This window comes from Apteryx mantelli, chromosome 5 (genome assembly GCF_036417845.1).
Source record: "Apteryx mantelli isolate bAptMan1 chromosome 5, bAptMan1.hap1, whole genome shotgun sequence".
Taxonomy (NCBI): domain Eukaryota; kingdom Metazoa; phylum Chordata; class Aves; order Apterygiformes; family Apterygidae; genus Apteryx; species Apteryx mantelli.
The window spans coordinates 12,581,756-12,606,428 of NC_089982.1; the positions used below are offsets into that span (position 1 = coordinate 12,581,756).

The window sequence follows — 24,673 nt, forward strand, 5'->3', positions numbered from 1 at the left end:
AAGGTCAAGTGTTTGTAGCAGACTGCCAGCAGAATTTGGAAGCTGTCAACAAGACCCAAAGACAAAGTGAGCCCTTCTGTTTGGGCATACCTCGTTCCTCTCAGGCAGTCATCTGTCTCCTGAGGCAAAGAGATGGACAACATTTCTCATCTCACTTGGGTAACTAAATCTTTCAGGCTAGTTTGTTGGAGTAATTCTGGTTGTCACCATGGATTTTGACAGCTCAGATCTGTAAACTACTGTGGGAAATCTCCCGGGTTCCCATCCTAGTGCATTCCCAATCATTTCTAAGTCCCTAGATGTAAAAGACTATTTAGGCTTTTGCAATTGACTGAGGCTTGAAGGGGAAGGAGACATATCTGAAAACTTTCTGCCAGGCTCTTTTAAGTACTGTGGCTTTTTAAAATTACGGTCTTCTCAATCTGTTTTTGATGTACAAGCGACCATCAGCTGCTAAACATCACTCTCCTCTGCCAGATAGGTCACTTCCATTGCCCAGAAGTTACTGTGACTTCAGTAACAGATTAGAGAGGACCCTGCAAAAGAGTCATCAATAGTACTGTCTCCTTCCATGTAAGGGTTTTAGGTGAATGTTAGTGACAGCTATAAGATTAAAGGGTTTTCCTTTACTTACTGATCCATCACATAAGAAAGCAACCAACCCTTCTCAAGACATGTTAGTCTGACTCATACAGATTGCCCTGCAGTTCAGATTAAACCACCCTCTAATAAGTCATTGCAAAGATGGAGATGCTGTCAGCTGATTTCACTTGACTGGCAGAACTTAGGCTCACACCAAACTTCTCACTTGTGCCAAGGTCAAAGACACCAGGTTTTTATAACCACCTCATTATCTGACCAATTCCATTCTAGCCAGTGAAGGTTATGCTGACTTTACCAGTGAGGGTGTTTGCAAAACCCCTTGCTGGGTACAACCTTCTTGAACACAGGAGCTTGTGCCTTGGAAGGGAGTAATCATTTGCATAGCTAATACACAAGAGGAAATGAGGCTACTGCAAACCATCCTCACTAACCATTTTCCGCACAAACTTCAGGCTGCTTCCTGCAGTGGAGATGGCACAAGCCTGAATTCAGTTATAAAAATTCTGGCCATCTTACTTATTTTTGGTGACTTCTTCTGAATTTTACCATCCTTTGATGTTATGTACATGCCTTCTTCCCACCAAAGATACTGTATTTTAATTATAGCATAATCCTTTTTATTTAATGGCTCCTATACATTTCCTTCTTTAAATAGTAATCGCTATTTAATATTTCTCTTATACTGCACTCAGAAACGGTGGCTTCTAGAGTGCATCAAAACCAGCCATTCTGAGTCAGAACAGGTGGCTTTTAGACTCAGGAAGGTGTTTGAGATAAGCAGGCATTAGACTGGCAAAGGCTAAAGACTTCATGCTGTCTTAAGGTATGACAGTCCATCATCACTGATGTGCAGAGAATAAATGATCACCATGTGGGAAAGCTTGGATGCCTCCCAAAATCATTCCTCCTCATTTGAAAAAGGTAAATTTTTAGCAGATGTATTTCCTTTATCAGTAAGAGTGAACACCTTAACTAATAAAGTTGTTGAACAGAATCAACTTCCAGACTACTGATGAAAATTAGCCTAAGAGCAGAATTGGCTTGTAAAACCACATACCAATCAATACCAGAGAACATTATTATGACAGAGCCTGCCTCCCACTTATCTAAAAGATTTCTGAATTGAAGCCTGGAATGAGCCTGCCTTATTGATTTGTTGTAAGAAAATGAAATATTAGAGATACTCACTTTGACCAAAATAATTCTTGCTAGCTCTTCGCATGCAGGCTTTCCTTCATCCTTTTTCAAACCCTCCAATTCAAATAAGGTACTGTAGTTTTCCAGCATTTTAGCCATTATCTTGTTGCAGATCTCTTGTTCCTTTATCCCTTCAAATCCAGAAGGCACACTGAAATTGGATGGAACATGAAGCGCAGTGTTATAAGTACTCAACAGACAAATGTTCCTATACAAAGTCCCTGTAATATTTCAGTTGCAGATACAGGCTGGCTAGCAGGAACATGAAAAACTCTGGCTGGGAAAGAAGGATTAAATCTACGTTGGTTACAACTATTGCAGTTTGTCTGCAGTTTTTCCTACTGATATTAAATATTGTATCTGCTAGTCAAACTATCTACTCCACAGAATCAAGGTAGAAATCCAGTTGAGACAACTACCAAATGAGACACCACCAACTTCACCATACACATTATCTAAAAGTTGGGTTCATGGCCGCAGTACAGACAGCATGAGGCACTTAAACTCTCCAAAGAGTCAATGGGAAAAGTCAGGTACCTCCAAAAAATGATTCATGATGACCTCAAAGATACATGAGAAGAATGAGTCAAAAAAACAACCAAACAAACAAAAACACAAAAGAAACCCACATGCTGAGCAGGACAGTAAAAGGAAATGTTAAGCAAGTTCTCTGCAGCTTAAGGTGAACCTAGGCTGTATACCACCTTTCTTCATCTATTTTGTGAGTTGGCCCTTCTCTTTAAAGTAGGCTTATAACTTACAGGGCTTTTCAAAACACAGAAATGGAGGCTGCTTTCTGCAGAAAACCCTAAAAGATTCATCTGAAAAGAGAGAGATGGTTTCCAACCTCCACCTCCTGGGAGGAGAATCCTGGGAGGATTCTCCTTGGCTGCAGAAGAGGGTGAGAAGATCCAACTTCTTGCCCTCTTGAAAGAGGCCCCTGTGCAGCCAGGAATGCTTGTCACAGAGCTTGAAGGCACACACAGAAGAAAAGGCAAGATACTGATTTGGAAAAAGTATTGTGTTCCAGTCCACGCTCTGTTGCATTCCTTATGTTTCACACCACACTGTCATCTGGTTAAAAAAAAAAAAAATATATATATATATATATATATATGTAAGTTTTTTATATATATAAACCCCCCACCAGGACACTCAATTAATTTAAGCATCTAAGGAGCATTTTTTGGAATGTAGGCTTTTCTGCATGTATTATTGGACTTTGGTGCCCAACACTGACTTAAGTCCTGTTTTAAATGCAAAAGTAGGCTTTCTGGAAAATCTTTTTCAACTTTTAAAATATTTTTCCAACATAGTACAGTATTTCCAGCAGACCCATTCTCCTCTAAATCATCCACAAAGTGGCTGCATGGATGCGAATCCTCTAAAGATCTTACAAAGAATGGTAGAGAGAGCAGATCAGGAGGTACAGAAAACATGGAAAAGACAGGGAGTAGGGAAGCAAAACCCAAAAGTAAGAAAAAAATGCAAGTATTTTTTGGCTAAGATTGTACAAGAGAAAAAACACCACAATCAAAAAAAAAACCCCTCAACACTATCTGAGCTATTTTACATGGATGTAACTTGAAAATAAATCACTGTTTAATATAAACAAAACAAAATTTACGAATAACTGGCTACTGTAAAATTGTCGTGACTAATGTTTATTGGGGCCAGACACACATTTAATGAACAAGGCTCTGAAAGCAGCTGCCCCCAGAAACCTGCCATCAAAAAATGCCTTCCTGTAGGATGTGCATGGTACTGATCTCTTTCAGTATTTTGCTCTCTGCAGTGCATCTACCTGTCAAGAGGGAAAAGGATCCCACTGCAGCAGAGTGCAGCTGTGTAAATGCAAAAAGAGAATCTTTACTGCTGTCATTTCAACACTCAATATATGCTACAGAGTCACAGGACCTGAGGTTAAAGGAATTATTTTACACTGCAGAAGCACCTCTACATTCTCAAATGTAAAATGGGTCAGTCTCAGCTACCTTAAATCAATTGATTTCATTAGTGTCAAACCTAGCTTCAGACTAAATACAGCAGAAATGGGACAATTTTTATTGCTGGATATGTGTGTATAATGGCGGCCCACTTACATTAGAGAATGTCACCTATTCACTAAAGATGGCGACTGGTCTGAATAAAAGAAAATGTATGTATACAAGAGATCTGGGTAACCGTCCCGATATAAAGAAACTCCTTTTCCCAAGCTAAATGATGTGCTCCAGAGTAGGCCTACTGTAGAGCTTGCCTGTTAATTTAGGCAACTCCCAACTGCCAGCTTCCTGATAAATTTCCCCCAAACAGGGCACTACTGAATTGGGTCTGGTGCCCCAACAAACCTCATTCCTAGCAAAGGGCCTGACAATGTGCTGGAGTGATTTCAAGTCAAAACAAAGACTTAAGATGGTTTGAAAGAGTTTTAGAGCAGAACCTTGACCTAAACCAGATCTGCTGGGAACTATAACCAATGTGTCCCTGCTGGCAACAACTAATACCAAAAAATGCTTCCTGTTTGAAAAACAGTCCAGACCAGAAAGTTGCCACAAAGCACACAAACACTATTTTATTTCTGCACAACTCTGTGCTTTCTTGACCTCCTTTCCCCACGCTACTTCCTCAGTTAAACCCTATTAAACCAAAGCGGTGAGAAGTCCAGTATTTTATTCTGAACAATCTAATGTACATGTTTGGTCATATGCAGAACACTCTTTTTTTTAAATATATATATAACACAAAAAGCCATCTAAGCTCATGGCTTCAGTCTCCTTTTACCACTTCTCTCTGAACTTCCAATGAGGCAGTCATCAGTAGGGCACCAAGTAGGGCCGCACGATTTTTGTTTGCCCTGTTCATTAGAAATTCTTTTGATGTTCTTTTGTGAAGACCATGTTAAACGTTTTGGCAAAACAGTGTTCATGGTCACAGTTCTTTTATGTCCGATTTGTATGTTACCTATATACAATAACCTTGTTGCTTACAGAGCTAGAGGCTCCACTCTGAAAATCTTCAATGGCTGGACTTGATCAACTTATAGCCATTTAAATACAAACTACTTCACTACGAGTTAAACAAATTTTCTAGAAGGGAGCCATAAACCTATAATTTCTGTGGTCATTTCTAAAGCACAAATGTTGATGAATTCAGGTCTGTCTTTCAGGTTTGAGCTGTTAAACTCCCACCAAGTACTTCCAGTGATTTGCCCAAGGTCATAAAACAGGCATGTAGCATAGACAGAAACAGAAGCAAAATCTCCGGTGTTCCCTCTCCATGTCCTAGGACATCCTGCCTTTCCCAAAGAGATGCTCAGAGTGAGTTCTTATGCACACAGCGTAGCTGCTCCACATTAAGCAGTTGAAAAAAAGAAGTGCTTTGTCGAAACTAGATATTAGCATTAACAATATGCAACGTAGTTAAGCAGGGTCAATAGCAAAGCTGCATTAGTACCAAAAATGTTGCAACATTTGAAGATTAAAATTATTGGTGGAGCCAATTTCAAGCAGAAAAAGCAGTACTTCTCAAAGTTACAATGCTACTTGAGAAAAGGACCAAGTTGTTAGCCCTTTATTTCACAGTATTATTTCTACAGTAACAAGAAACACCACTATGTATTACTCTAAAATTCAGTCAGAAAACCAGCACGCATTTCTACAAAGTTTTAAGGAAAAAAAAAAAAGAATTATATATATATATATTTTAAAAAGCCAATTTCATTATTTATGCAGAAACCTATACCGTTTCTGCAGATACCCACATTTGTACAGGCTCAAGAGGAAGTAACAGGCCCTTCTAGCCAAAATGTTGACATTCTGGAGAACTGTAGTTCCATCCATCACATTCAAATTTGGGGAGATAAATACTGAGGTTTAAAAAAAGGTGGTGACAGCAAATGCTGATTGCAGTGTTGAAGTCCGGACATATTACATGGTAAGATCAACTGGAAGTGAATACTGAAATATACCTCAGAACCAAGCAACTTCAAAACAGGGACTTCTACCCAAGGCTAATGCAATATTGCAATACCCCTTTTACTGAGAGTACTTTTGTTGCTACCACTGTTCTGATCCCAGTAAAGACACTGTAATTAATTAAGGTACATTAGGATTAAGTAGTCTTTAGAAGACTAACATGCAAGTTTCAAAAAGGAAATGTATCAGCGGTGTCAACAATCCTGAGTTTTTCATGAGAATACAAAGTCATGATCACAAGCGACTACAATGCATCCTAAGGCAACTTCTGCAGAGGAAGGAGTGCTAATCCCAGCAGCTCAGCCAACCACCACTGCCAGCAGTCCCAATGGGCTGCACTCCCAGAGACACCTGTCAGCTTCAATGCATTCTGGATGAGGCCCTGGCTGCCTCTCTAAATTTCTCCAGCACTCTGAACTAATTCAAATATTGTTCTTCCATTCATGTCCTGAACTACTGCACAGGGTACTAAATTGCCATCGATTCTAGTAGTGAGCCAGGATGCTGCCATTAGCTATCTCCCAATTTAGAAGGAAAGACTGTGTTTGCTAAGCAAGGCCGCTTTATTTTGGTTAGATACACCTTTCTAAAGGTTTTATTTTGCGCCACTACCACAGGTGATCTAACTGTGCAACATTTTGTAATGGTGCACACAGTGATTAGCTCCATAGCAACAGAAAGAGGGTGCCCTGCGAGTAGGTTACATTGTTCTGACAGAGTGTTTTGCCAGCATTTAATGCACAAATAGAACCAAGTGTCATGCTGTCAACATGAGAGGCCTGAAGCATTCTTTTATACCTTTGTTTAAAAAGCAAGTAGAAATTCTCATTAGACTCTCAAATCAGGGTTTACTTTCTAAGCAATCATAACCAAATTAGGAGTTGTTTTTATTCAAAAACTCATAAAACAATCAAGTCCTTACATCATTAATTCACAAACATGTTTTGACACAAAAATTAATTAATACTATTAGCAATGACTTTAGCAATCAATGACCTCTATCGTAGCCAATATTGGAAAGTCACAAGCATGGCAGTTAACAGGACATATGAAATACGTCAGTCAACAAATCTCAACTGTAGCAATAACAAAGATGAAATGGGAAGGAGAAATTGTTACCCATCATATAAAGCAACCATGTGCTAAGCTTACGTTCAGTATCCAACAAGTGCGTGATCATAATTTTATTTATTTTTTTTTACTTTCCTGAAGCAGCTTGAACTTTGGTGCAATTTTGCAGAATCACATGATTTTGTTCCTGTTTTTGGTTTTCCACATAATATCAGGAAAAAAAAATGCTTTTAAAGCATAAGAGGCTGGGAAAGTAACATTCTGTGAGCTGGCACTTCTATTTACTTAACTCAAGGAGGCTGGAGTTGGGTCTGCAAAGTCTAATGAGTTCAAGCCACTGCCGCATTGTACAAATTTCCCAAGACTAGTCAAAAATGTGGAGATGGGTGAAGATTTAGAGATGCATCACAAACAGCTGAGCATTCGAATCAGTGCTGCTAAAATAAATCCCATGTTACCCTAATTGAAAATATAACCATTCCAAACATTTGCTTTGCAATACCAAATTTCAGTGAGTTGTTTGGCTTTACCTGTCTGGCCTCCCTTTCAGTTCTACCGATCAGGGAATAAAATCCACATTGCTACAACTTGCAGGCCTGGTCCAACCTTATTCAATCACAGAAACAGCTGCACCAGTGCTGACCTTTTAAATAGAGGAAAAGGCATTCAATGGTTGGCACCAATAGGAATTTGGCCTTATTCATCAAAGGAAATAAAATTCAATTAACACAACATTGCAAAGCTTGATTTATTCTTGAACTTGCCATCAGCATCGCAGCTATACCATCCACTTCTCCAAAGCAGCTCCCAACTGGGAACAAGTGAGCAACCTGCTGTTTATACTGCAATTTGTTCCTTAGTGGCACAAAGGAGCTTGATGGCTCCCACCAATAAAAATCAGACCTGTGTCAGGCCAGAAAGCAGCTGGCTGTAGTAAACACCTGTGAGAGCAATGTGAAAGACTTGGGTAGATTTATAAAGATCTTCCCTTTGGTCTTACCCTCATAGAAGACTGGAGGATAAAAAGACTCTCCACTGCTGTGAATCCTTGTATTGGAAAGGCGTTCTGCCAAAGCAGTCTCCTTCCGTCTTACAAGCCCACAACCCCAAAGGAGCAACACCGCCCCTCACTGAATTTCCCCTTGGTGGTAGCAGTACCTTTTAGTTGCATCCCTTTGGGGGAAACGTTCACTCTGGTGTTAATCCTCTTGCGGAGAGAAGCACCCCACAAAGCACAGTTGTTCCCCAGCATTGTCACTCTGGCAGCAGCTTCATAAGATGTGCTGCATGATTCTCCTCCCTCCCTGATCAGGGCATGGGGCCTGGAGAATAACTGGCCAGAAAAAAATATTTCAACTCCCCAGGGAGAGCTCAGGGAAAATTCTCTCATTGCTAAACCTGCTTCTCTCTTTGGATCCCAAACCAGCAAGGCCTCCCAGGCCTTTTCGCACTCATTTAACTGGAACTGCTGGGCAACAAACAGCATCATTTTAACTGGACACTTACATTTGCCAGCTCCTTTTGGGGGAAAACAACAAACTCTCACAACATGGTTAATCTCCACTGGAATGAAACACAGGTTGGTTAGGGCTCAAACCATGGCAGGCACACACAGCCAGATCAAGCTTAGAGAGAGAGCTGTAAAAAGAATGCAAAGAGATCCTCTGCTTACTTTGTAACTGGTGGATCTCACATCTCTTATCATCCAAGCCAGGACAGAAAGAAGCCAGCAGCCCCTCTGACACACAGCTCCAAGAGAGAAGAAAGCAGGAGAGAAAGAAGACACTGGTCCTACGCTTCCTCTTCAACACAAGCTGAGAGCGCTGAATGGAGATGCACAGCAGGCCATGACTAAGGATACAGCTCCACAGAAGCTGAAATTCAGATCAATGGACAATAACTTTCTCCAGGCATAACCATGGTGCAAGTATTAATCCTCCACACACATTAGCCCAGTGATAGAAAAGCCAAATATTATTTACGTTTGATAACTCCATGCTTGTTGTTTCTCAAGGGCTGTATTTCTCTACACACTTGACCTTTGGCTTCCATCACAATAAATCTTAACAAATCCAAGTTGGAAGGAAACTGCACCAAGTCTCAGACCATCATATTTTCCTTTTTTTTTTGAGCTGTCTTCCCTTGTCCTGTACATTTTCCTACATCTCACATCACACTTCATTACAAGGAGTGCAAATAGCCATTTTCTCCCCTCTTCTATTCATTATAAAAATAGAAAGCACATGATAACCTCTTTCATTAGAAGAGCAGCAGTATGATTAGATAAACAGCAAGTAAGAAAGTAGTGGAAGTAGTGGACAAGACAAAAGTAATAAGGGTTTAAAGGTTGGAAAATGAGACAAATTACTGAGAACAGAAGGTAGAGAAATGGAATGAGATGAAGAAAATTAAAATGAAGTCTAAATGTCTGGAAAGCTGCCCAGAGACACTTATTCAATTCTAAAACAGCTTTAGTGATGGAGTAGGAGATAATATGTTTAAATAGCTAAAATGTCACTAAAAATACCTTGTAGAAAGTAATCCTTCAATATCAGGGGATGGACTTTATCTCCTTTCACTGCACACAGACACTGATTTTGGACATCAGTGTGAATTTTTGACAGAAAAAAACCCTCAGAATTTCCTATTTCAGTGTAATTGCTGACAAGCTGACTGCTAAGCCTCCTTTCCTTGTCCTGGAGCAACACTCCATCCGCTGCTCTGAACTAACAATGGAAAGTGAGAGAAATGAGTTTCTACTGTAGTCAGTAGAAAGATAGCCCTTGCCAAAGGAGGCTTCAGACAGCCTTACTCTGGAGCTCCAAATTGCATTCTGAAGCAGATCTTTCTCTAGCTGCCTGGCTAACCAGTTGGCTAAGCACAATGCCTAAAGGTGGGTGCTGCAAGTTCTTTCCTCCTCCTGTCAAATCTTTGCCAATACAGACAGTCACAGTTCCACCAATTTAAGACTCCATCCATCTACACAGAAGAAAAGAGTATTTAAACTGTTGCTCACAATTTTTTGGTCCAGATCATAATACTGGATTACCTTGAAAAGCTCACAGGGTGAAACTTAGCTTTAAAAAAAAAAATCTACACATATCACTTGGACATATTTGGGTCTCATAAAAAAAATAGCCATTTGTGAAATGTCAAGTCTTGCTTTCATTGCTTCTTTTGCTACAGGAAGTTTTAAATGACTGCCACAATTGCAGAGATACCTGCATTCATATACACCCACAAGAGGCCTTGTGTCTTCATCTGCACTGAACTCGGCCCTTCTTAGTCTTCCTTGATGGAACAATGTGATTCTTCCCCTCTTACCCAAAGGCCCTACAAGTCATACAAACTGTTAAGTGGTTTCTATGCCATCTTATGAGAAGAGATCAGTTGAGACAACCATACAGACTATGCTTTGATTTAATGCCATTTGCATTTCCAAACTGCAACCCTCTGCAATCTACACCAAAATGTATGCAGAGCTCACTTCCAAAACTTTCCTGGACCAAGTGATGAGTAAAATTATTCAAATAGCCACTTGGGAGTTAGAATCACAAAGATTAAGCCATTGGACCTCAAATTCCTGTAATTTAATTTGTTTGTTTTTAATTCCACTAAGAGACAGCAACTCCCAAACTTTAAAACCTTACCATATAAATAAAACTGCTCATACAAATGTAATATTTGAAAATTGTTTTGCTTTTCCATGTCAGGAATTTGCAGTACTGTGTTTGCACACTCTTATTCATGTCCTCCTGCACATACTGCTGTCTTTTGAATTTTCTTTCTCTTGGAGGGAAAGAAAAAGTTTTTCATACAGTATTTTTTATGTTTTTGTATTAGCACAGCAAATGTTTTAATGCTTATATCTTGACATATTCACCTTCACCATCCATGAGCAACATCTGAACAGGAGGCTGTGGTATAGTCACAAGGACTAGCTTCGGTTTGCATGTCTCATCTCTGCATGTTCTCTCCTTAATCAAAAAGACATGCCCCTTTAAGAAAGGGAGCAAGCAGCATCCAAGTTAGGTATGCGGAACAGGCTCAATACATTACCAGGAAGCTAACTTCAGCTTCTGCTTTCTCTCTCTTTAAAGAAGCATATTTCTTTCCACTGGCTATAGAAGAAGCCTAGGGAGATGGTCTCATTAGGCAATTAATCTACTCTAAGTCTCATTAAGCAACACAGCAATCAGTATTATTCCAGAGAGGAATTTTACAAGGACCAATACAAATCAGACATTCACTACAAGGAACTAACTTCTCTCTTTTTGCTGGTATCATGTATCTTTCAAGACTGATGATGGTGAGCTAAACTCCCCTACACGTCTCCCATAGTATTGTCTCAGATCTTGGATGCCTGCCAGCGGATGAATTACAGGCAAGATGGGGACAAAGATGTTAACGGCGCACTGCCTCACAGAATTGACTCAAAAGAAACATTCCTGCATGAGAGCATTCTTGCATCTGGAAATAACTCTCCCCACTATTGCTATAACACCCAGCAGCATGAACAGTGTGTTTTCTTCACCACAAGAAACAAGAAACAGGGCCAGAAGAAAGAAGCTAATAAAACTAGTAAATTCGATAGGAAGTCTCATAAGGCCAACTGAATCCCAAAACCTCCAGGCCAGTTTCTAAATATAGTAGAATGATAAAAAGCCCAGAATCATTGCCATCTTGAGGACAAATCTTGGATCATTAGAGGTTAAATCTACATGGAGCATGCAGCATCATCTCTGGAAGTTATACAACATCTGGGTGCTGCACCCGAGTCCTTAATCCCCCCAAAACCCTTTCTCAAAGCCTTCTGTAGAGAAGTATCCATATTAGCTGATAGCCAAGGAAGAAAGCTGTGTAAGCACAAGTCTCCTTGCCCTCATACAGTCTCACCCTCTTTCATTGTGTACTCCCGCTCTCCTATCAACACAGCAATAGAAACCATTTAGCAGTATTACAAGAGGAGAGGGGAGAGCAACTTGCCTCCTATTCAGCTCAAATAATAAACCTAGCCCTAAAAGTTACCACAAAAGCCCTGTCATTGCCTTTGCTCAATTATCCTGAGCAAATAGGGTTCTGAGCTACCTTTCTGGCAATTTGCTCTACAATATGCTCAGCCAACACGAGAGGAAAAGCGAAAACCCTGTCAACTTACTGAAAGCAGTTTGGTCCAAAAACAGTGGCAAGATTGCAAAGATTCATCCTGTTCTCTACATGATGTTCAGCAACTTTTGTCAGGAACCGGCACAGATACTTCAGCAGGCAATAATGAGCATCAGGCAATTCTTTAAGGAGTTCTTTCAAATTACCTTCCTTCTGCATGTCATTCCTAGTGTCTAAGAAAAACAAGAGGAGAAAAAAATATATGTATGGTTTTCTACATTGCTACCAACTTACATATACAGGCAAGCAAACAGTAGGATCTAAAATTTAGTCTAGTTCAGTCTATCTTATTCAAAGATAGATTATCTTATTCAAAGATAAAAAAATCCTCCAAGCCCTTTAACTTTCCTCAGGGAACCTGTACTTTTCTCCCAAGGCTCACCTTGGCCATGTTTGTCACCATTTCGTGCTCACCCTTATGTTGTAACTGCTTTTCCTGAGCAGAAGCAGCAGTGGTCACAGCTAACAGCATTAGAGCACATTCATTCCTTTCCAGCACACTGCTGCATTTGTTCTTACTCCAGCTCTACCAGATCTCCTACTTCCTGACTTCCTCCAAATGCTGTCTCTGCTTCCCAAGCCCTGTCTCATACTCTGCTTTTCAGCTTCCCCTCCCATGAAGATCTCCAAAAATAATAAAGAACAGTAACACATGGAGGCTCCTGAAATACAGATGTTGTTGCAATACAGTGCTGCAGTACCTTCTGAGGATCTGTTTTATGAAGAGCTTTCCTCACAGTGACAACTCCATACCTGACTCCATACTAAATCTTATGTGAGAAGCATTGCTTAAGGCAAAAGGGCTATTCAGAGAAGTGTTACACACCATAAGGAGCCAAAATTAGGCCTAAAGTTAGGGAAATAACACTGACATACTATGCAATCTTCTACAGTTCATGTATGGATCACACATAGTTTCTACTTAATTTTGTTCTTCTTCTGGAATTCAATTCAAACAAATGCAAAATTTTTTGCTTCCTTCCTCTACTCCCTTAAAAAAAAAAAAATCCAAAAAGTACTCTGGACCCATCAAAACCTTGGATTTTTTTATTTAGATATAAAACTAAGTGGTTTTTTTTTGGGGGGGGGGGGCGGGGAACTCCTCTTATGCCAAAATGGGATGCCTTAAAGCTTGGAAATATTTATTTCCTCTCCCCACCAAAACAAAAGTTCTCTGAAACTCCCACAATTGCAAAGCTTTTGTGCTTTTGTGCAACTGGTCTTTCAGATAGAAGACAGCTGACGTCAAAGGTTTTCCTCACCACTCTATTATAAGTGACACCTATCCACAGGAGTGTGGCTGTGCATTTCTAGTTTTGGGTTGTTTGGGTTTTTTTGGTTTTGGTTTTGTTTTTTTTTTTTGAAAAGAGTTATCAGTTTTACAGACTGATGGTTTTAAAAAACTGTTGTTGGGTAATTGCTTTTTCCATAGAGATGGACTTTAAAATTTAACAACAGTTTTAGTGGTTTTGGAGAGATGTCTTTGCTCCACAAAGCAGCCAAAGTGAACTCGCATTAAATGCTGACCCTCTATGTTCTCTGTAAGAGACTGCCCTGTCCCAAAGTAGCTGCTGGCTTACCATGAGAATATATAACTCCTCCACATACTTTGGGCAATAAGGAATTCTTTAGCGCAGAGGACATTATGATCCTCAGCAAGGAGATTTACCCAGCATTCAGTCAAAAACCAAACCTTGCTCAGGCTTCAAGACTTGTTTTCAGGCAAGGAGACAGAATAAAAACAGGCTGCATCTGAAGTAGGTCAACAACCAGCTACTGTCTCTGCTGTACATCCTGGTACCAGCATGCAGAGTAGGAGACCGGGCCAGAGGGAAAACCGTGTGCCTGCCCTGTGTGTCAGGCACAAATACTTTGAAGAAAATGACATTTCACATTTCCTCAAAATTCTTGCTTGAAAAAAAGCTGTGAATATAGTGTGAGATATGTTTAAGGTATGCTTCAGAAGTTTCATCTTCATTTCTTCTTTTCATTTCCCAGAAAACTTTCAGGGCTGGATTGCATAGTATTCTAGGGATAGGGCCTCTGAGAAGTGATTAACTGTGTAAATTAGCAGCCTGGGTAGAAATATCTGAGAGTTATTTCTGAGAACTCAGTCATGAAGTTGCAGCGATTAGTGTTTTACGGTCTTACATTTTTGTGGCTAACAAAAAAAAGATTTATCCTGCATATAGTTTGGGAAGCAAACAAGTTTTGTATGTTTGTACTCGTCGCTTCATACAATTCTGGGATTTCAACTGAAGAATTCATTTTAATCCATCTTTTTTGGTACCACAGGGTTAATACAATTTCTTTCATGACAGCAGGCCAAAATTTAAATGTCAGCCCAATTACTTGACCAAACATTTAAGTTAACTAATTAGTTGTATCATTTTCTTTTACAGCCAAGAAGTTAGCTCCTTCAGAAAAAGGAAATATCAAGTATGCATTAAGCAGACAAGAAAGAGTATTTGCTTATTTATGGTAAGTATTTCTATCTGTCTTAAAAAAAAAAAAAGTTATACAGGAAAAAAAAATCATGACTTCACTGCTATGAATCAGCTTGCTATTATTTCTGCAGCAAAATTTCAGGACTCTTCCAGAAGGCTGTATTAAATTGAATGACAAAAAGGAATTTAATTGGATTTATATCTGAACTGATCAAAATGGATGGGACAGTCGGACTTGATTACTAATTACCTTTTCATGAAGCTTAAAGTCAAAAACACGACTAATTTCCACAGAGCCAGAACATTAAAATTCACCTCCTGACATACTTCTCTTTAGATAATGAACAAACTAGCACACACTGTTTTTTACTATTAACTGCTTGCAGTTATGATCAGGAAAGCCAAAGCCTTTACTCAGAAAAGGACACATCTCTACCATCACCATCATCCCATCACCTAATTAGGGAATGCCCTAGAGAACTATCGCTTCTCTGAGCCTCCCACTGAGGCTTTAGATTGTCAGGTACTTTTCCATTTACTGAATGATTTCCCAACACTTCAAAATTAGCAAGATGCTAATAACCTCCACGAGACATTCTGAACACCGGCTTGCACTCTGACTACAAACAAAGCTACTGGCCTCATGTCTTTGGTTGAATTTAAGGAACTGGATGCCCCTGATCATTAAGCATGATGTATTATGTGGTGTGGCTCAATATCAAAGACACTTATTGCTGGACACACCCAAATCTTTGTCCCTTGCTCAGCATTATATCAGTACTAGGTGTGTTATGCCTTTATTTCTAGTACTTTTAAGAATAGAGTCAGGTATCAGAATATAAGATCTTCAGAAATTACCCTAATTGAAGGGCCAAGAGCCACCAAATAACATGAAGCAGAAAACCATATTCACTGAGCCCCGAAATTCCCTGCCCTGCTGAAAGGGGAACAAGAAAACACGGTTGTCTTCTCTCCCCCTTCTTCAGCTGAAAGGCAAGAGAATGAAGTCAAACCTTCCTCCAAATACAATTCTAAAAATCAAAACCCTTTTCTGAATTTTCCTGCTGCTGACACTTTTTTCCACTGACTTCAGCTTTATTTTTACAAATACTAATTATGATCCATAGGAAATGTAGAGGAAAGTAACATGCATACAACACTTCACACACTCTGTACGTTTACCAGGGCAAATGCATCTTAGCTATCCATGACCATATTACTTCAAATAAAACAGCTTTCTAACTTACAAGGGAGCACGAATATTCTTGAGTCATGACAACCAATTGCTTGGAGAACTCTCTGTCCACCCACTAGACAATTTTTCTATTTGGTTAAAAGTCAATCACTAAGGACTACTCAGCAGGTACTGACTATCAGAGACACATCTGAGCACCAATGCTGCTGACACTATTATAAAGACAAGCACTGAGTGTATCAAAGCCCTAAGCTTATGTATATGCCAAGTTTTGTGTGGTACAAGCTGTCCCATGGAAGTCAGGAAGACTACCATGCGTAGCCTTACTTATTAAGTAAGATTAAACAGGGTAGCGTGAAGTTAAGCACATGCTTTAGTCTCTGCAGCATCTTGAGATGAGACAAACGAGCTTGTCAACGTAATGGAAACATGAAAGCGCCAGATTTTCAAAGATATTCTACTCCAATTCGGGAACCTATATTTAAGCCAGTTTTCCAAATATGCTTAGCTATCAAAACACAGTATTTCATTCAGTACATTGAGCTCTTTTGAAAGTCTTGCCCAATAAGGTAGAAGGAAGGAGAAAGGAGTAACAGAAGAATGAAGGTTGAGGGAAAGGGAAAGCTACTTTCAAGGCAAAGTTAAAGCATTCATTTTTTTTATTTTGGAAGCCTGAGAGCAGTCACATTAGAGAGACAGCACCCTAGCAGAAATCAGCAAAAGCCGCCCTGCTAGATGAGCGACAAGGAAGGGCTTGAAGCAGGAGATGAGACAGTGTGTTCTGGGCTGAGGAAGGGGGAAATTCTTTCAAAGAAAACAGGCAGCCTCAGGCCATATCTAGGCTCACCAGCTGGAGGATGGCAGAACACAGAATGACTGGCAGCAGGCCAAGGAAGGCAGCAAAAGCAGCATGGCACCTCAGAGCTGAGGTAGGGAAAGGCTATGGAGGGACAGGAGAGGTCAAAGAGGTAACTGAAAAGGGCAGGCACTTTCATAGCAAAAGGAGAAGACAAAAATTTAAATTAACTAGAAACAGGAGCCTCAGCAGTGTAGGAGGCAGGTCTTCAGACACGTTTGCAAGGGTGTTTTTAGTCTCATTTAATTTCAGTATCCACCCAGAGAACACAAGAGGGACGTATCTTCCAGTGGTGCAGCCTATTTCCATACATATTGGGTTTCTCTGACACGCTACAAACACTGTCTAATTCCCCAATGCAATCCCTTTTCACACTACTCCTTCCCCCTACACAGCATGCTGTCTGAACATCAGTAAAGGTATGAATGCCTGCAGACAGCTCTGTGTATTTGCTTTGCTCATGTCTCAGATGGTCTGACCCCAAACAACTCCAGCCTGGAAGCACTGAAACCATATTAGCATAGTGCCATGCCTTAGCTAATTATCTCTGCTGTCAGGCGAGGAAGAGAGGCTTGGGTTCAGTGTCATGCTATCATGTCCACAGAGCTTTCCGCTGCCTTGCATACTACCAGCTTGAAGGGGTACAGAAGACTGTGCATCTGTCTGTAGCTATCAATGCGCCCTAAGAAATTAATCTTCAGCACACACGCAACAGGTTGTATATTATAGTCACCACTGCACCCAGAGGGCTGCTGGAGGAATCAAAGCCTTTCTTTCATTCTCCGCAATCTATGGGAAGTGGACTCCAGTTCTCTGCCAGATAGCATTCTGCTTAAGACATGACCCTGCCCCAGAGGAGAAGATCCTGTGGAAAACAGAAGTTATTCTGCTAGTTTGGAACTACTCATGATAACATCAAAATCACAATAAAAGCCAAAGGAAAAAGTTAAAATCATTCCACAATAGCCTGTAAAACCATAGACAGTTACCCAATCTGATTTGCTTCACTGCTGCAATTATCACAGTAAAACGTCCCGTTTATTCATTTTCACAACTACTGTGCAGGTTGAAGCTTGACCCCTCAAATCCCAACACAATCTGTATGTTTTGTTCTGCCTGTCCACGTAATTCAAACAGCACTGGCTACCAAGCGTTCCCTAAACTGACCTGTTGATCCAAAAGGGAACTCCTCCCCCCCTTCCACCAACTCCCATCCCTCTCCTTCAAACTAGCTGGGCTGTTCACCGGCACCTTGTGAAGACTTGTCAGCCACAGCAGGCTGCAAGAAGGAGGCATACATGAGACTGAACTCACATCTAGCTCCTGCATACTCAAAAATATAAACTCTCTAGGATGGAACAATGTCAAGAGGCCAAAGCAATCAGGCAGCATTTAATTTAATTAGAGTGGATGCCAAATAAAGACAGGGGCCTGCATTTTGCTGTACCCCTGCTGGAGAAAGGGGAGTGGGGGGAAGAGAGATTTACATAAGGAAAAAGCTTTCTGTATGCTGAAAAGTACAATAACAACTTGTCTTGCTAAAAGCAAGTGACCTGTGAAAGGGGATAAGAGCTGTGCATACAGAGCTCCTTCCTAGTATGTACAAAAGTCTTAAGAGGCAGTGATCATGATATAAGAGATAAGGAATGAAAAGCCAGAAGGAATAAACAAGCTCAAACAGGGATTGTTTTATGTGAGCTGCCGATCACTTCCAACTGAGGTTTCTCAGAGAAGTATTTTTCAACCATCCAGGTCTGTGAGCAGGGCCCATGCTGCTGGAGCAGGGAGCTGTGCCTAACCATGCAAAGTCCCTGTCACAGGACAGACAATGATGGACAATTTTCCCCCCAGGACTCCCTACAGGGAGTAGTGTTTATGTTTGTCAGGTGCTTTGCAGAGAGCAGCCGACAGAGAAACCACAATCAGCATGTCCCTTGCCTGTGTTCACTACACACATCTCTGATCAACATCATCTACCGAGGAAGGCCCCCCTCAACTCCCACTGCCACTGCCTTTCTCTGAGGACAGAGAGAAAACATCAGGACACACCAAAATGCCTTCAGGATATGCTATGTGATGTTTTCTGAAACTGCTTAGTCTGGGAGTTGTTCTGAATGCTTATATAAACAGCAACACACCAGGATTTGGGGACAGCAGGCAGAGCTTGTTTCAGATTTTGTTGCATAGGCTTCAGATAGCACAGCAAGCCAGCTGAACGGATGTCATGAAGTACAAATGGATCAGGCTTTCTCTTTTTAATAAAAGAGGGGATTATTTATTTTGGGGGTTGGTAATAAAAACTATAACCCGAGTGAAAAAGGATTACAGCTACAGGTAAATTTTTATTTTTTCAGTCCAGCTATTTTTAACCAGAAGAATCACTTCCTAACAATTTTTATAAAAAATAGAAGTAATTTTGCATTATTTTCAAACCAAGCTTTCAGTTGGTTGGTACCAATCCCCGAAAACGTTCCAAAGGAATTCTAATACAAGCACAAAAACAGCATTTCCCATGCAAAGGTTCAACAGATGGGAATACAGTGGTTATAACAGAGCTTGTAACAGCCTTCACTGTAGACATGCAGCGAAGTGACTCTAGATTCAAGGTTATTTTTTAATAACCTGTTGGCTCAGGAACAGCTTGACCTACTTTCTTTACAGTTTGCAAAAAACACTCAGGCACGTTCACTGTTGGGTACCATTTTGCAATAGATACCCTTGTGCATACTTTGATAAGTGAATAGATAATTCCTCTAATCCTGCATAGATGGTTGATCATTTCACCGTAAACAGAGGCCCATCTACCACTCAAGCTAATCTGAGCCCTGTGAAAGCCGTCAGTGCCTTTCAGAGCAATCTATTTATGCTATATTGTCTAGGGCTTGGGAGAGGAGAGGAAAAAAACACTCAGTTTTCTTCAAATTTTTCTAAAAGCCTCCCCTTGGTCATAACATTTACTCTAGCATTTTTCAAACAAGATTTTTGTTTCCTAATCAAAATTGTAATGGGACTATAACTAGAACTCATTGTGCAATATAGATAAAGTTAAATATAAAGGCACTTCTGTACTGTCTCAGTTTTACTGTCTTTTGCACAATAGGATTTTAAGTTGCACAATTTTTTTTTAAGCAGAAAAGCTTAGTAGGTAAATCTGCTAAGTAAGGATACATATCTCATGTCCATACAAAGCACTGGAGGAACTCTCCATTTCCTGTAGGAAACAGATTAAGATTACCAGAAATGAATGAAGGTTTCCATAAACCAACATGACCTTTGAGGGGAGAGGGATGTAGAACAGGGAAAGAGGGACTTAAACAAACAAACAAACAAACAAACATTTTTTTACCCCCTCAACTTAAACATTGACTTAAGAGAAAGAATATATTTAATAAATACAGTTTATGAGTCAGATGTGATAAAATAAAGAAAAATAAAAAAACAAAGAAAGCACAGCCATGACTAGAAAAAAGGGACTTTCTGGAAAAATGGCACCTTCCTACCCAACACTTCTACTACCCTGTCCCTGGACTCAAAACTTTTCTAATGAAAAGGGATTTTTACACAATCCATACAAGGCCTTGTTATAGCTACAATGCCTGTACTCAAGGGAAGGCACAGAATGCTTTTCCAGTGCACCTTCAAGAGAAAGTACAGCCCCAAACAGGAAACGAAGAAGAGACACTCAGGGCCATGTTCTCCCTCCTCAGGGCAACAGCTAAATTTCACCTTCCCCGCAGGCAAGAAAAATGCCAAAGAGGAAAAAGGACAAAAGCGTAAGAACTTTCCACATGTTCCACCAGGGATGTATGTCACACTGCACACTCCTCCTCTGCATGCACCACATTTGCCTGCTTTACTTTGAAGAGCACATCCTTAGCAACATTTACTCACTCACTTCGCCTCTTCTAAGAGGGACAGCAAGAAGAGGCATCAACCTCCAGCAGCAAGAGAAAAGAGCTGCCACTAAACATTAGGCTTGAGGAATAGGGCCAATCATCATCCATTCTGCATAACAATACGGACTGTCTAACATAGCTGGATTAGATCAACAAATCATTTGACAGAGTTGTGCAAGTTTCAGTTGCTCAACTTTCTAAACCAGAAGTGATGTTCTTTCTTAAGGAGATCCATCACTTGAGAGGGTGAGGGGTGGGGGGGAAGTTGCGTGCTATGACTGGGAATAAAAGGAAAACTCTGCCATTACTTGCAAAATATCTCATTTTGATGGGCAATCACTTGACGCTAAATGGACATTTAGACAACACGTGCTTTGGGCCCAAAGTGTATTCAGTTTGAATTATTATAACAGCTCATAATATAAGAATATGTATTATTTTATATATATATAACAGCAGACTTTTTCAGAGTCCGCTAGAATGAAATTGGCAGAAGCTGCCCTGGTAACACTAGCAAACAGAAGCAAATCTGTGTTCTGAAGAGTGTGTAGTTATGGTCTACAAAGCTTGCTCAAAGAAAACAACTGATCATTTCAGCTTGTATTCGGCAGACAACTGGATTAGAAAAGCCTATACGGTCCAGATTTTACCAAACATAAAAAATAATTTTCTGTCTCTTGTAACACCATTGTTATTTCTACCAAGACTGTCAGAATTGCATATCTGTGAGCATTCTGGGAGCACATGAGAGCTAACATTAAAGGAAATGGAGACCAAAACAAGTAAATTAAGACACAGAAAGTACTGCTCTTTAGAGTTATGCTCTCTCTGCATACAATTCTCCAGAAAGAAAGTACAAAGAAGGATGGAGATCTTTACCTCTTACTTACCCTGGTAAAGCTGAATGAACCTGGGATGTAAGGCAGAGGTGATAATCCCATCTGGCAACTCTCTCAAAAATAATTTCAGCAGACTGGCTGCTGAGTATACATCGCCATCTTTAACAAGTTCCACCTCTTCTCCACGCTCATATTGCAGTCGCAACTGTTCCACCATTTTTATGCTGCCATTTACCCTGAAAAGGCCTTCCTGGCTCATACCTGTAATTACATATTACATATGAGATTGCTCTGGACTAACACATCCCACTGATATGATGAAACAGATATTCTAGTGTGAGTTATACACATTAGTGTATTATTCATAACAGAGGACAATACAACACAGTTAAAAAAAAGAACAACACAAAACACCTATTTTTCCCCCCGGACACCCCATTGACCATGTAAGTGGATTATAATAATTAACAGATATTAACAATCAGATCTTGAGATATATGATACCCTGTAAGAATCCATAAAGTTCAGGGACATTGCTGTAACCTACAAAATACCTAGCACCATGCAGAAATCAGTATTTTGCATTGGTACATTTCAGTATAAAAGGATCCAGATTCCACAAAACAGTTGCACAGTTTCACCCTTGTAAGTAGTCTCATTACCTTCAGCGGGACTCTGCCAAGGAGTAACACTATTCACCCAAGTGAATACTTGCTGCTTCACATCTTAGGGTAACAGTTTCTTACCTATGACCCCTACGAAGCAGAAACATCTGAATACACACTGACTGCAGCAGTAACTCTGTAATGTGCAACTTCACTATTTGTATAACCAACAGTTGCAGAAATTCTCAATGAGCAAATGCATTTTTTGGACAGCATTAAGCCCATAGTATTTCACAATGAAAAAGGAAAGATACCAATCACTTCAGGCCAGACACCCCACACCCAGTGAAGGAGATGCAGTAAGAAGGAGATTCCCACAGAAGAAAGCCAGATGAATCACACTGTATTAAACCTCACTTTCCAGGCATGTGATAAGATTCATAAGCTTCAGTAGAACAACTACATAAAGCTGAAGTCAGTAAATCAAAACCCTCTAAAACCCTTTCATAACAAAAAAAATCTGCCTTTTTAATACTGTGTCTATAGAGTTGCTTATTCTTCTTTAGAATCAGAATATTAAGAGACTCAAAGTATACAATGTATGGTTTTCATTAGATCACAGTGGATGTCACTAAACAGCAGTTTGGCAGAACACTTCCAGTCCAAGAAATCAATACTGAAGCAGCAGAATTTGTAGGGAGAAATAATATCTTTTACTGAACTAGACAAACTGATATAGTAAGGAAAAAAAATGGACAGACTTTCAAGATAATGCTTACAGATCTTTGCTTGTTTGTTTTCTTGCCCTCTCACAACAAAATCATTCATATGTGACATGCTGTACTGCCATCTGTGGGGTGACAGAAAACACTGCATCTCAGTACAGAGATGATTTTCTTTCATGCAGCACAAGTCAGGCAAATAACATATTCCCCATACAGATAAAACTTCCTTGACCTTCTCCAAACAGTCATTTATGGAAATAAGAGGGGCTAGAATATACTAGAAAAAGTAATGGGATATTACTAAATTCAGTCCAGGAAAACTTGGCTTCAACAATAAGTTAGAAAAGTTGGCAGCTTCATAGAAACTTAGTTCAAGGATGTAGCTGACCAACAGTCAAGTCAGCTCACGTTTTTCAAATAGTCAGTTCCCCATGAGCAAGAAGGGAGGCCCTGAAATGGTCTGGCTTAAAAAACACCTTCAGGGTCTGTTAATGCATCTTTGCGGAACAGGAATTGTAAGACACTACTGAAAAAACATTAATCATGGTTGACAGCATACTGTGCCTCCAAATAGTTTGAATTCATACTTGGGCCTCTGTTAGAAGTGTTTTCCCAGTTAACTTCACCATTAATTCAGAGAACAAACCCTAGGCAAGCACAGAATGCCTGCTTCAAGAAGATCTCATGTAAGAGGATATCTTTGAGATCTTGCTTGCACTTTTGAAAAAGAGACTGGATTACATCTTTATCAGAGCTGGATAATCACCTTGGCATTTAGAAGTCCAGCTAATCTTGCAGGAGAGCAGAGGTCTTGGCTTGTTCAGTTCACATTTGGGAAATGGTCGTTTGGGATTCAGATCTTTTTAGGGAACATAGCGCACAGCCCACAGCTTACAATTAGAAGTGTTTGCCAGTTTTTAGTTTTGATTAAAACTAAATGATGCATAAATTTTTCCCATCCTTGCTCTTTTACTGTTCCAGCAGGCCACTCTGAAAGTGAGTCGAAGTAAATCAAAGATGCTTTTGCTGTGGAGTAAGCGTTCACACAAGGACTGATAAAGGAAAAGGTAGGATAGTGTTTTAAATTTGCACCATACCTTAATCCAAGCTAACTTTCAAGCCATGCCTGCATTTAGCAGCTTCTAAGGTCTGGCCATGACACAGACGTGGAACCTAAGACTCTGCAATTGGATTATCATTACTGAGTAGCCAGAAGAAAAACCTTAGGGTAAAAACAGATGCAGCTTCCTAAAAAGAAATGACCTCCTCAAAACCTTTTCCATAACTGAACAACTGCCATAGTGTATATTTGTGCACCAGCAGTGCTCTAGATTTCTTCAAAAAGATGCATTTCATCAAGAGGGTCTAAAGCTTATTAAACGAATGCAAAAAAGGAGCTAAGAACTGAAGACCTACCTTCCAGACTAGATTAATAACTGGAATCTTACCAAAAACCTGTAAGAACATGCATTCCTAACACAGTACTGTATTCTGATGGCATGTGTGCACACATAAATAACTCTTTACAGATATTTATAACTCCTAACCATCAGAAACTGTATTGATGTCCAATGTTTTGCAACTAGAAAAATGACATAAAGCTACACAAAATATACATTCCATACCCTAACTGAACAGCTTGCTTATGAAAATGTGCTGCTTCATAACACAGTAGGTTACCTTTGTAAACATCCTATTAAATGGTAACTTCAGCATCAAGGTAGGAAAAAAAAGAAACAAACCACATACGATAATATTCTCTGCATGTAGTTAGTGCTGTAACTTTATTCAGCCTCTGTACCACAAACAAGCTAGGATCCCTCCCTCTGAAGAGCCTTATATAAACAGTGCTACTAAGCAAAAGTAACCGCATTAAGCTTACCATGCTGGGTCAGGTACTCAACTATATTCCACACAACTATTGGGATGCCATTCTTGCTCAGTCCCTGCTGCTGGAGTTCCAGAAGACTCACACCAAACACTTTTGGATGGGTTGCGTCCCTCTGCTTGGTCAGTGGAAGTGCCGCTAACTTCTTCATGTCTTCTTTCAATCTCACAGCTGATTTGCTTTGCTTAAAGGAGCATAAGAAAAAAGTGCA

The 24,673-nt window shown here is 40.0% G+C and overlaps 2 protein-coding genes across 6 annotated transcripts in view; both read right to left on the reverse strand.

The window, feature by feature from the left end:
* The window catches only part of FAM13A (family with sequence similarity 13 member A), a 115,847-nt gene extending 114,032 nt beyond the window's left edge, over positions 1-1,815 (reverse strand). For 4 of the 5 annotated variants that reach the window (XM_067297528.1, XM_067297529.1, XM_067297526.1 and 1 more), the window contains exon 1: positions 1,792-1,815. The gene's annotated coding sequence lies outside the window, so the exon portion shown is untranslated. The remainder of the gene's footprint in view (positions 1-1,791) is intronic. The other variant, XM_067297527.1, reaches the window with a different exon arrangement.
* LOC136992145 (protein FAM13A-like) lies at positions 1,011-24,673 on the reverse strand (the record flags this gene model as incomplete). The annotated part of the gene is made up of 5 exons (XM_067297015.1): positions 1,011-1,085; positions 1,792-1,951; positions 12,004-12,184; positions 21,296-21,505; positions 24,457-24,673. Coding segments are annotated over 5 exons (843 nt in total), but the record flags the coding sequence as incomplete, so codon positions are not given.